General features: G+C 32.6%; 1 protein-coding gene across 2 annotated transcripts; it reads left to right on the forward strand.

Annotated features, from left to right (window-relative positions):
- Nucleotides 1-9,360: 9,360 nt before the first annotated feature.
- Nucleotides 9,361-13,621, forward strand: LOC105159738 (transglutaminase family protein). 2 transcript variants are annotated; one of them, XM_011076922.3, is made up of 9 exons: nucleotides 9,361-10,169; nucleotides 10,370-10,511; nucleotides 10,722-10,799; nucleotides 11,196-11,559; nucleotides 11,669-11,781; nucleotides 11,882-12,046; nucleotides 12,159-12,298; nucleotides 13,062-13,154; nucleotides 13,248-13,621. In XM_011076922.3, exons 1-9 carry the CDS (start codon nucleotides 10,054-10,056, stop codon nucleotides 13,405-13,407), a joined length of 1,371 nt encoding a protein of 456 aa, XP_011075224.1. In that variant the 5' UTR covers nucleotides 9,361-10,053; the 3' UTR covers nucleotides 13,408-13,621. The 2 variants fall into 2 exon arrangements, with proteins under 2 accessions (XP_011075224.1, XP_088741057.1); XM_088884931.1 differs by lacking the exons at nucleotides 13,062-13,154; nucleotides 13,248-13,621 and adding an exon at nucleotides 12,390-12,657.
- Nucleotides 13,622-13,963: the final 342 nt, after the last annotated feature.

The raw sequence follows: 13,963 nt of genomic DNA on the forward strand, positions 1-13,963 counted from the left end.
TTATTTATAATATATCTTAAAATATAAAAAATTATTTATTCTATGCACGCAAGGACGTGGCTAATTTTAATTAACGTTTTAACATATTTTTTTACAAAAATATGTGAATATACAAAATAATAAAAACAAATAAATTCAAATAACAAAACAAGTATCTTATTGGACAGGCCTGCTAGTACTATGTGTGCGGTTAGTGGGCTTGTCCAGCCCACTTGAGATGGTGTCATCCTTCGATAGCCCATTAACAAACCCGAACAATAATTAATTAGCCCAATAAATTAATATTTTATATTTTTTCCGTGAATAGACTAAAATTACATAAAAAAAAAGTTGATATTAACAAATATAATAATTAATATATATTATCAATATTAACTTAATAATTTAAAAGAACTAAAAAAATATTGTCAAAATAGATAAATAATATAATTTCTTATCTTATATACAATTATATGAAAAAAACATAATATTATATGGAAAAAAAACGTGTGTATATTCGAGTCAAAAATAATGTCTACGAATATCATCAGTTTGCAAGAAAATGACAAGCAACCAATCTTGAAAGGCCTTTTGGTCTTTTTGGTTTGGATTTTCACAAGAGTTGTTCTCATTCCAGATTAAAAACAAAAATAATCCCATTCAGAGTGAGAGCGAAAGAATTAAACTCCTTTTAATAAATTTAAAAGATGATTACACTTTTTTTTTTTTTTTTTAAGGTTTGGTATAATTAGACGTAGGCCATTTGGGATTTGAGAAATTACATTTATTAGTCTTGAGGTTTGCGTTCGTCTAATAAATAAGTTCCTACATTAGTCAAAATTCATCGAATTTGTTGATACTAATAAAATAATTGAAAAACGAATCTGTATTTTTCTCTGATTGACTTATTACTGGTTTGTTGCAGGTCAATTAAATATTTTTATGACCAAATTGCCCTATACGTCTTCACATCTTAATGCATTTGATGAAGTATATTTTTCACCGTTATAAGGGTGGTTTAGTCGGAAAAAATTATTTGACCTGCAATAAATCAGTAATTAGTCAATAAAGGGTAAATATCAATTTTTATTTAGGTATTTAGTCAATATCTGCAAATTTGGTGAACTTTGACTAACGGAGGAATTTATTTATTAGACCAAAGCAAATTCCAAGGGTGTTAAATGTAATTTTCTAAAATTATGAGAAATTTACGTGTAATTACACCAAATTTCAATAAATAAAAGTGTAATATTCCTAAATTTAATTCTAAAATTTCAACTCTTTTCATTAATAAGAATCTGCTGTAAAATTCAACTGAGACTGATGTGGGAGTAGTAGCCTATATCCAGAGGTGTTCTCCCCTAAAGAAAAATGAAGAACATGTTGATCTCACTATTGTATCAGGAGAAAATGAGTGGTGACAAATGAGAGGTCAAGTCTTGGAATGTCAAATCGCAGTTTCATTTTGAAATGGAAGTGGGAATAGTATATATATACATATATATATATCTATTATATGATGTTTTTGCCAACCTTTTATGAACCTAAATTTTGATCCGATTATTAAATATTAGGATAATTATATTTTTTTTTTTGAGTTTTGATAAAATTATACGTACATTTTTTTATAGTTTGAAAAATCATATATAATATTTATGAGGTTTGCTTTCATTTAAAAATAAGTTTATTCTTTAGTTAAAATTCATCAAATTTGATAATATTAACAAAAAAAAGAATAAAAATTCATATTTATCTCGATTGATTTATTATACCTACAATAAATCTTTTTATGAGCAAATTGTCCTTGTACATCTTCACACATTAATGCTTGTGAGGAGGTATATCTTCTCCGTTATAAGTGCAGTTTAATCATAAAAGATTCATTTGACCTGCAATAAGTAAGTAATAAGTCAATCGATGGTAAATATCAATATTTATTCAGTTTTGTTGTTAATATCAATGAATTTAGACAGTGAATTCTGCCTAACGGAGGAATCTATTTGTTAGACGAAAGCAAATTTTAGGAGTGCTAGATATAATTTTCCAACCATAGGGATCTACATGTAATAATTACACTAAGCCTTAGAAAAGATGAGTATAATTATCCTTAAATATTTGTGATCCAGTGATTAAGGCTGTCATATCAATAATTTGGAATTAAATTCTTGTTAAGATGTTTGGTGAGATCAAATGTACGTTTTAATTTGCATTTTTCTTCTAACATATGTTCGATAGTTGATTTCTGACAGATGCGTATGCTTCCAGAGGTCTGTTATACTGATGGTATAATGCCTCCACGGATTATGTATGTATCATCTACTTATCATATATACAAATGTAAATGAGGTCTGAGAGGGTGTTTGGTTAAATTTATTTAAGAAAATAGTATAAGATGTAATTTTTTGAACTTATAAATAAAATTTATTTTAAAATAAACTCTTGAATCTTTCGAATAAATAAAATTATGAAATTTATATAATGTTAGTAATAATTATTAGAATAGGTGACTAAAAAATCAATTAGATTGATTATTTTGTAATCTATTTACGTAATTTCTTTTCATTTTGTAATATTGAATTTAAATGAATAAGAGTAAGTATTCATTTGGCCTTACTTTGTTGTTCTTACTCATATAATTTTCATACATTGCAACAAAGCTGGCAGATCACTAATCAACCAATGAAGTTGGATTGTGCATTTGACGATAATTATAAAACCAACTTCCAAGGTATTGCGTCTATAAGATGGGTGCCGTGTTTCTTAGACGACAGACGTATGACGTCTATGCAATTTTAATTGGTGGTTGACAAAGATTGTCAAGCCGACTGAACTGACTCGCGGGGAGTCGTTATATGGAAGCCCATAAGACTTGTCAGTATGATTTGAACTCATCAGCTTCGATAGTGTGGGATTTAGTCCTCAAACTTGAGGATCCACGCAGTCTCATATACAAGACGACTATATCTAGGGCCTGGTAAAAGATGACCATATTCTAATGTAGTTATTATAAGCCTTGTTCCAATGCAATTAGAACGTGTATGCAGATAGATGAATTCCAAGAGAGGATCCGTCCACTATCATGAGATGATAGCGATCTCCTATGCGTTATGATGTGTGTTGTACTCTCGGGAGTCTGTGGCCACAACGAGTGATCAAATAGAAAAGTGTTTTTCTATATTGATGAAGTGGAGAAACATAATCAGAATATTATGCATAAATGTCTAGTCCACGATGGGAATCAATGAATAATTCCATGCCCTAGACTAAGACCGGGAGATGACCGATGGAAGGACCGTACCCGTACGACACTCAATAGCCTTAAGGTTTACGCCATTTTCACCTATTCTCTGGTGTCATGGACCGTTGCTAGACAACCACCCATGGTGACGGGTGCTTTCGAATTAAGTGTTAATAGAAAGTGATTAATTAAATATAATTTAATTAATTTAGTGCAAATATATTTGCCAATTAAATTATATATCGACATAAGCCCAAGTCTATCTAAGGGTGAACCTATAGAATCACACAAAACACCACTCAAATAAGTAGTAGAATTAATTATGATTTAACTCTAGAAGGAGTGATTAATTTAAAGAGTTTAAATGATATGACCATTTAAATAGGAGAATCCATGTGATGGTAAACTCAAAGATTTAATTAAGTAGATAAAATTTTAATTGAATCGGATGAATTAATTGATAGGATCAATTAATAGAGTTTTGACTTGGTAATATTAAATAAATCCGGTTAGGCTCAATTATTTGATGAATTAATTAATTAGGCTATGGGCTAGGATTTATTTGATAAGATCAAATAAATTTTATTTGGGCTTTTAAGAATTGATTGGATTAATTCTATGAAGGCGCAAGCCTATGTGTTTAATTTATTTTTGAATTAAGTCTAATAGGGAATATATATGTGTAGCCCTAGCTTGAATATATATATATATATATATATATGTGATATACATATAGATGTGAAGTTGTAAGATGAGGGAGTTATTGTTTGAGTACTTATGATACTAGTAGGTTGTGTACTATGGGAACACACATTGTACCTATTTTTGAGTTGACATGCAATGTAGCTGTATACATACAACAAGTATATATGGGATGTCTCTTATGTGTGTGTATAGTGTATAGACTTGTGTATAAATTATTTTGTATATAATATAAAAGACAATACTACTCCTACACACTTATCATCTTGACTCTCTTCTCCCTCTTTTTCTCTCTATTTTGTTCTTCTTGAACTAATTTCAAGTTAGAGCAAGATTCTCTTGAGTCTGATATACTAAGTTAATGGTATAATCAAGTCTCTTATACTACATATACTTTACCTCTAGTAAGGTTTGGTGTAGACCATCTTGTGGTGTAATGTGTATTCCCCCTGGAGGAGATCTAAATTGATCTTTGCGTGAGCACACGGTTGGAGGAGAAAAGCTTGAAGAAAGTCTTTAAATCGAAAATGTAAATTTCGTGATTACATTTTCGTCATACTATATTGCAATAGCCACTTGTTTTATTTTAAACTTGTTTTATGCTTGTTGAGTGCCCATTGTCCGGGCTAAGAGACTAGTTCTTTTTCGGTTCAAAATTTAAATATGCTTATTTTCATGCTTCCGTTGCATTCTTGCCAAGTCGCGAGCTGTATTGATTCTTTCAATAATAAGATTATAGTACAACTAATATGATCAGAATTATAGAAACTTGTTAAAGATTGTTTTTCTTTCTTTTTTTTTTTTTAAAAAAAAAAGTTAAGAACTCCTTACTTTTTTTCAAATACGCTTATAGGCTTCTGAAATCTTATTTTTGAATTTTATAAATTTATTTTTAAAAAATTATCAAACACCTTTTAACATGTTATAAACTCTTAGAATTTGATTGGGTAGTTTCAAATTTAAAGAATTTTTCAAATCTTTCAATTCTAATTTAAATTACGTATTATTGAATATTTATGGATTTCAAATTCATTTCAAATGCAATTATTTTAATTTTTTTTCCCCAAATCCTTCCATTGAATCCAAATTCATCAAGCTAAATACACTCTTAAACATCTTATAAGATATTTTAAAAAGATTATAAGTTCACCTAAGCACACTCGAAATAACACTAAATTTCTTCTATATATTCTTTTATTTAAGCTGCATTTGAACGGAAGAATTTGAAATAAAACTTTCAAATGACTTTATATTTGATGGAAAAGAAATCCGTTACAAACCACCAAATATAGTTCAAAATGAAAGTTCAATGATTTGAAATTTTTTCTGGCGTGTATTTATCCAGTCAAGTTTGACGAATTTGTTATTATAAATTTAAAACCCTTAAACCAAATTCAACGATTCAAACACAATTAGCAATCTGGACACGTTAATTTTGTAATAGATCCATAAAAAAAATATCAACTTGATCCCACCATGAGCAAAAAAAGGGCAAAAAAAAAAAATGAATCACTACAGAACTATAAAAACATATGGAGCTAACCTCGGACACATAAATAAAGTTCATTAGGCATTACATGTGACATGCACATATTGCACCAAGAGTTAAAGGAAAATAATACAACCTAAACACATGTTTATGTACCTTAATCATGTGATCTAAGTTTGGCCTGTCCCTCTCCATCCAAATAATTTTGAGCTTAATTATGATTATTGATGTTATAATATAGGCATTGTTCCCCTTTGAACCAAGATTAATTGAATCTGGTCAGAGAAAAAATAAATAAATTATGCTTTATAAAATACTCCGACAAATTGTACAAATAAAAAAAAAGAGAAAAAAAAAATAAAATCAGCATAAGTGATCATTTGATAAGTGATCATTCATAAGTTAATAAGACGAGATCTCCAACATGGATAGCGAACCTTCCATGTAAGGTCATGTGAAATGTCGTATATGCATGCCCTTCTTCTATATACTCCCGAAATATGGATAGAATAATTGTGGATACTGATGAGGTAAAATTTATTCGTGTCGATTTAAATATGAACTCGTTTCGGATAATACGTAGATTTTGATCCACTCTGCATTTCAGAGGATCTATGTCCGACAAGCTTATTGTTCTGACAAAATTCATGATCCAAATCGATCATTTGATAATAATATTACGCCCCATAAAAATTAACATACTGGTCATCCCTTCTCCTGTATTAATAAAGTAAGATTTAATTAATTTTTATTATTAAATATCCTTATACTAAAAAAAGAAAAGAAAAGAAAAAGGGGGATGATCCCTCATGATGATGTGCCTCGAAAGAGTTGATCAAGCCATGGAATATTCTCTTGCATTCTCCCATAAAATCCTCACCGTGTATGAACAATTTCATATGTCATCATCTATATATATTCATGATATAGGTAAATATTCCATATTAATTATAAACGAGACGTTTAAACAGTTTATAAGTTTTACAGCCTCATCTCTCTAGCAAAGCACATTTTTAGGATAAAATCGTAAGATCCATTTGAAATCAGAGCGGCTAATATTCTCGTAACAAAACACCTATCGTGTTGCAAATCACGTCGATTCGTATTCGAGTCGATTCCTTAACTATAACTTTAAATTAAGAAACGTATGATGTGTGTATTCTTTTTGACAGAATAATTGTATATATTTAACTAAGGGTTGGTACGTTTTTGGTCTTGGTTTTCGGAGTTGTTTAACAACTATTATTATATTTGACTAAAAAACGTATCATGCCATCTCCATGCTGTTAGGCTAAAGCTAACATGTAACTAATTACATACTCAGCATAATTAATTTTTATAATAAAGCCTAGAAGTGCTGGCTAAATGAGTCAGCATATGACCTAACTTTTCTACTTAAAAACTCAAAATTTTTGATGAAAATACTTTACTTTTTGAGAATAAATTTTGAAAAAATAAATAATGATTCCAAATTTTAATAAATTTGGATTAATTAAATAACGAGTGTGTTGCACATTCTATGTGTTTAATGTGTAATTAAAAAAAGATTTAGATGTATTTTTTGATCCGTAACTGAGGTTATTTGGCTTATTCCTTCTTTACTTTTTTAGGGTAGTATTTTGATCCCGTAACTTATTAATTTGCACGATTTCAGTCCTTATTTTCCCGAAGTTCACCCTTCTCCTTGGAAAAATGCTTGTGTATCTCACATGATCTTTTAAAATTGGGGCTACTGTTTCTATTGGTTCATTTTTTGGTCTTTAACTTTCTACGGTAGCATTTTGATCTTACATCTTTTTAAGGGAAAAGTATTATTTTAGTCCGCTAAATATGCCTAATTTTAATTTTAGTCCGATAACTATGTTCATTTTTGTTGAGGTCCAGCAACTTACGAAATTGCTTACTTTTAGTCCTCTGGCTGATTTTCAGACAATTTTATCCCTATGCAACTTTTGAAAGGCAGTTTTAGTCCATATGCACTCATAGGGGTAAAATTGTTCGAAAATCAGCCAGAGGACTAAAAGTAAGCAATTTCGTAAGTTACTAGACTTAAATAAAAATGTACATAGTTATCAGACTAAAATTAAAATTAGACATACTTAGCGGACTAAAATAATACTTTTCCCTCTTTTTAATATTCACAAGTTCAATATTTGTTCTTCACGGGAGTTCACTCTTTCCTTCCGAGGAGGTGAACTCCGACGAAATAAAAAAAATTGAAATTGCTAAAATTAAAAATATGTAGAAATAAAATGTTACCCTAAAGAGTAAAAAGACGAGATCGCCAAATGAACTAAATTACATGACTAAAAGTGCATTTAATCCTTGAAAATATAAGCACATAGAAAGAGGTTGAATGTAACAGCTGAACAATACATTAGTTCGATCAATATAACTATAAACTATGAGATAAATACTAAAATAAAGAGATATTAATACTCTCACTTCTGTTGATACTCGAACTCATAACCTTAAACTTATTTATGGAATCTCAGCTTTAACCATTGAATTTAAACATTATTGATTTATCTTGTGTTTGTTTACTAATATAAAAACACAACATTTCAATTTGAAAGTCAAATTTGAGTTTACTGCAGTTAAATGTAAAAAAGAGTGATGTATATACAAGGACAGTTTTATCCTCATGAAAGTATAAAATACTTATATCAAGTAGCGAGGCGGTGAGCAATTTTTGAAAAAGCTAATGGGGCATGTTGTCATTTTAAAGGTTCTTTGGCCCATTAAAATTCTCGCGAGGGAAGAAAATGCTATTAACTTATGGAAAGTGTTAAACATTTACAGAAATAACGGATTCAGTTTGATCAAATTTAATTTGTTTATAAGAATTAAATAAAATCTACATAATACAATTGGATAAATTATAGCTACATCTCTCGACATTTATTATAATTATAAATACTCTCTTATTGTTTGGAAAATTATAAATACTCCATTCAAATGAAAAATAATTATGCAGTCCACCAGACGGTGAAATAAAAATTACTATTTTACCCTTATTGAATTTTTTAAAAAATATTTTTTTTTGAAAAAATATAAAAAAATTAGAGTGGAAAAATAAATATTTCCAACGAATGTTAGTTTATAAAATATATAAAATTTTAGTTTATAATGTAAAAGAATATTTTGGTCATATCAACACAAAATTTGGATGGAAACCTAACGGAATTGGCTTGCTGTTAAACTGAGGTTAAGATCAAGAGGGGGGATATTTGTAATTTTTCATACAATGAAAAAGCATTTGTAATTATACCAAACTTTAGGGAAGACGAGTGTAATTTACCCTAATAAAATTATAAGAGTGGTGAAGGTTGAAGTACTATTAACAATTTTGAGATTATAGATTTCAGTCTCACCAAATATATGAGTATTTTTTTCTTTAATTCAGTTTATTAAGATAAAGATGTAATAATGTAATCACTGCTTCAGAAAAAAAAAAAATTACAAGAATAGCATCAATAGGAAAACTTAAAACGGTTTCTATAATTTTACGCTGAACGGTACCTCAATTTAATAAATACTTTAATATGCTAACGGCGAGAATTAAATTACTATTACAGACAAATATTCACATAAAATGAGACAAATACCAATGCATTTTATGAAACTTAAATGCATATTCTCGAACTTATTTATGATACCTCAATTATAAACTTTAATTACCAGAATAAAACATATTTTGGGAAAAATATTTAGGTTGTGAAGTATAAATCCACTTGCTTTTTCTCTTTAATCCCTATGAGCAAATTGGGGAAAAGACAATTTAATGATCAAAATTAATGTCTTTTCTAGAAAACACACACACACACACACACACTCTTTCATTAACTGGACTCCAATTTCAGACATATGCACCTAGACAACATTTTGGCTACTATAGCAGTAAAAAACAGAAGAATTAGATAATAGAGGAGGAGAGCCCCTTTCCTTACCCCTGAAAAAGTATATACTATTCCTCCTCTACTGTATCAGCAACACATTTGTTTGTAGTATATACAGAGACCCCAGAAAGAGAGAGAGAGAGAGAGAGAGAGAGAGAGAGAGAGAGTAAAAAGTGGAGTGAGTTGGGGTTTGATTATATTTGCTGATGTTAGAATTGAGAACGTCCAATACTATGGATCTTGGGAATTTTAGCAGTATTAGTAGTGTCAGCTTCCACTATAATTCCTGTACTGGTTGCAGTTGCAGCTATTTCCATTCATCATCAGCACCCTTGTCTTTTGGGAGTTCCAATTCAATGCTCAAAATGGTGTCTTTCAACCCCTCCATTAATTCTCTCACCTGTTTAATTCCAAGGCTTTTCTCTTCACCTGTTTGTGAAGAAGAGAAAGCTTGATTCTTGAATTCTGGATCATCCCCCCTCCTCCCTCTTTAATTCAATTTTTCGCTTTGTTCCCCCCTTTAGCGGTGTGTTTTTCTTGCTGATTTTTGGCGGCTTTTGGGGGTGTACTGACAAAAGCTGTTGCCTCTTGGCCGGATTTCAGCGAACGTTTTGTTCTTTTCTTAGAAGTTTGGGAGCTTCTCATTCAATTCGCAACAACCATTTTGTGATATAGGCTGGAGTCTTGAACGATTCTTCATCATCTTTCAAGAGGGAAAAAAAAAAGAAAGAAAGAAATTCAAGAAAATGCTGTGTGTTTCATTGCCTGGGTTGAGTAATCAGCAGATGACAATGATGATGGCTGCTGGGATTGGTGCATCTTCCACAGCAATGGCGATGAAGCCTTTGGCAACTTGTGGGCGGTACCTTCATCTGCTTCAGTTCAAGAATTTCAATGGGCTTGCTTTCATTTCTTGTACAATTTCATGCAATTTGATATTCTTTGTGGATTAGCGGTTTGATGGATGCATATATGAATTTGAATTTAATTTACTTGTTCATGTAAAGTTAAAGTAAGTGGATTGGAGAAGCATATGTTCTACTACTAATAATTGATCATCAGGTATGATTTTGACGGTCGTGGTGGATGTTGGAGTGATTGTGGCAAAGGGAGGAGGAACTATGTTGTCGATGCAGCAACAGGAAATGCTTCCTCTGCTCTGACGGAATACTCTAAGAAGTCGAGAGCTGATTTTTACAAGGAGGTGGGAATTGATTTCTGATCCGGTCCTCTGTTATAATCCGTTTCTCTGTTGTTGTAGTGACAATTTTGGATTGTGCTTTTTACTGACGTATGAAATCTTCACTTTGTTTAAATAAGCTGTTCGTAACATTGATATTGATAGTTTACTGTGAATGTGGAGAATTCGTTGAGTTTGTGAAGTCTTGATCTTCATTCTTGTATGATCTGTCAGGTCCTTGAAGCTGCTAGAGATAAATTTACTAGGGAGATATCTTTTCAGTCGAAGGACAAAGATATCTCACTTGCAAAGGTAATTTTTAGTTCTTCATTTGAATGACTAATGTACCTTTCTTGATCGTGGAGACTGCACATTGAAAGTTATCGCAGTCTTCGTGATTTGGGTTTTGTGATAAATATGAATAGATGCAAAACTTAGGGAACCCTGTATGAAGCAGCATAAGTTGTTGGGTTTCCTTTTTGGTGATCCCGGCTGCTCTTTTTCCTAATTTGCTGCCACCAATAAGTGAATAGTTGTGTGAGTGGCAGTATCGCCGCAATATCTTTGATGATTACAAAAATATATGATTCTTGAAGTCAAAAGTTCTTCAGTTGTTTTGTTTTCGACTTAAAAGCTATGAGTTTGTCGGGATTGGTTATTATTTGTCGCCATTGCTTTAATCACTTTGTCGCGAATCCATTATGGCAGACTTTACTTTATGTTGCTGCTGAAGATGAAGCATTCTTGGCTTTCAACGGTGAGATGGATGCCCGTTCAATCCGGAACGAGAGGAAAGATACGTTATCATTGGAAGACGCCCAAGAGTGGGGCTGTGTGGAGACTATGCCAATGGCTGGAAAGAATATAAATGAGTGGTTGGCCGAGCTAGATGCCATAGCAAAAGAAGTTGAAGCTGAGCTAGTTCCAAGAGAGATAGGATGTGACTTGGTAGAAGTTCTCGATGCAGTGAACAAAGTCCTCTTTGAGACTAGGGGTTTTGAGAGGTTACCCGTTTTAGTAGATTCGAAATGTTCATATTTGCACTCAGTGTTAAGCTCTGGACGTGCCAGCGGTATATCTTCAACAGTCTTCATATTTACATATCAAAATCCCTTTTCCTTAGTTTCTTTGAGTTAATTTTCGTTGGATGTCGGCTGACTTTGTGCCTCAACTTTTGACAGCAATTTTGCTTAGCGTGATTTATATTGAGGTTTGCAGAAGACTTAATCTGACCATTGTGGGATCTCGAGTCGGGGAAGATTTTTTGATATGGCCCCTGACGGGGAACCCTGAAGTACGTTGATCTCCAAAGTCCAAACTGTTAAATAATGTCGCCACTCGCCAATCATGCTAGCTTTCTGATGTCTGATGTTGAAATTTTTGCCATCTTATAGGAGTTATTCAAGGTGACTTCTGGACACAGCTTGTTTGGTGTTGTTAACGGGAAGTGCGTGGATGATCCGCGATCTAGGGCCTCGGACATAACCAGCAACTCACTGTTAGGCCTAGACATCGCGACGAACAGAGATATCATTGGGATTGCTTTGGCCAATTTAATAGTGAGCTCCTGCCAAAATTTTACGCTTTCTTACATCTTGGAACTTTTACTTTTGCTTCTTGAAGAATCTTTTGCTTCCAACAATGGGAATAAAATGGAAACATATATTGCAGCGGCTTCATTGGAAACGTGCTTCGAGAACAAATTACGGGTTGATGCTGACTTCTCCACTCAGGTCCTTTAACAAATATGACGAGAAGTTCAACAAGAACAGTGGTTCAAATACGCCTTTGTTGCGGCGTCAGGAGCTTAGGTATATATCTCCTGCTCTCTTTGTGAATTGATTACAGCTACTTTGGCTTTTTGTCCTGATTTTTTAGGTGCCTATTTGTCTTGTCCTACAGGTTTGAGATGCTTATATTGCAAGATTGGCATGAGATTGAGGAAATTGTGAATTCGGACTCATAAATTATCTCCACATATATTCTAAATCTAGCCGAACGGCTTATTTCTAGATTATATAATCCTAACTTATATTTAATGAGTTGGGTTGCCTGCTTCTTACTTTATAAGTTGCGGGTATATAGTTCCCTACTTAATTACGGATCGTTACATGCCGTTGGGTAGTAGGGCTTGTTTTCTGCTCGAGGAATACCTACATTTGTACATTTCTATCTGTTATCAACGTCGGGACATGCATACATTCATGCATTTCAGTGACAAATGTAGCAAGCATCAAATGGTTTTACCATCCTTTGTTGTCGGTCCTAGGAGCATCATAATCTCCAATGAGTGGTTTAAATCTTTGTGTCACATTGTCCAAATCTTGAGAGACGGAACTGAGGCACGGGGTCTATGTTCCATAAAGGACTCGTAAGATTAGGATTTTGCCCATGAATAGTCGCTTCTCGTTGGCTGGATTACCCCTTAGTAGAGACCTTTGCTGTTATGTTTCATCTTAGGTTTGGCCGAAGCAGATATTGTCAGACTCATACAGCATCAGACCTTTGTTCAGGAACATAAGTTGCATGATTTATGCATAACTTTATATGTTGTATTTCCGCATTACTTTTCAGGCTCGCAATCATGGCTTCTGAGCGGCTACTGATCCTTCAGCCGCACAATTGGGCTTTGAGGAGAGACTATGGCATGATGTTGTACTATGACCGGTAACCATTTTTTAAGTCTATTTTGTACATATCTGCATCCAATCAAACTTGTCCTAAATCAGTCAGTTTTTCGTAAACTTGAACTGATTACAGAGAATACGAGGCTGCGGTCCAAGAGCTTAGCATCTGCATGGCCTTTGCACCTGAAGATGAGGCTGAAGTTTTAGAACCTTTTGTCGAGAAATTACACCTGATGCGGCTCGAGACGTCATGGAAATCATTCGGACAAAAGGGCCGGCTAACAGTTCCTTGACTTTTCAGGCCTGTATTAAGTCGTCGTCTTTTCTAGTTCTATAGTTTGTATTAAGTTTGTACTGAGTTGTTGTCTTACCTAGTTGTAGTCTAAGTTTTGTCCTAAGTTGTGTCTTACCCACTCATAGTCTGTGTAAGGAGACCTCTAAAACCTTTTCACCTGTAACTTCTGTGCCCGTACATATTTTTCTTCAACGCTATGTTCCAATTTCTTAGCTCATGCCTTGGAGATCGATATCGATGTCGTTTAAGTTCGTCAGGAGCAGAAGTGTTAATTATGGGAGGTGGGCTGCTGTATATGGAACGAACAGCATTGTTAGGGAGAGAGGAGACGTACTTGAGATATATGTGGTAAAGTTGAAGATTGTCTAGTAGAAAACTAGGGCGAGTGATTTAAAGTTAAAAAATTCTTGTTCGAACTAAGTAGTGAATATTAAGATTATGGCAATGGTCTATGATTTTTCGAGTGCCCGTTATGGCATGTTCTGTTATTATTTCCAATTTCATGTGGAATGACGATTATATCCTTGATCATTCTTGATTCTTCTCTATCATTG

Source organism: Sesamum indicum, linkage group LG1 (genome assembly GCF_026168435.1).
Source record: "Sesamum indicum cultivar Baizhima isolate 11 linkage group LG1, ASM2616843v1, whole genome shotgun sequence".
Lineage (NCBI taxonomy): Eukaryota > Viridiplantae > Streptophyta > Magnoliopsida > Lamiales > Pedaliaceae > Sesamum > Sesamum indicum.

What these genes read in the sequence shown, in the direction of transcription:
- LOC105159738 (XM_011076922.3), top strand. Translation starts at nt 10,054, where the DNA reads ATGCTGTGTGTTTCATTGCCTGGGTTGAGTAATCAGCAGATGACAATG. An exon ending in AAGATATCTCACTTGCAAAG is followed by an intron (nt 10,800 to 11,195) that starts GTAATTTTTAGT and finishes CCATTATGGCAG; the next exon opens with ACTTTACTTTATGTTGCTGC. An exon ending in TTGCGGCGTCAGGAGCTTAG is followed by an intron (nt 12,299 to 13,061) that starts GTATATATCTCC and finishes ATTACTTTTCAG; the next exon opens with GCTCGCAATCATGGCTTCTG.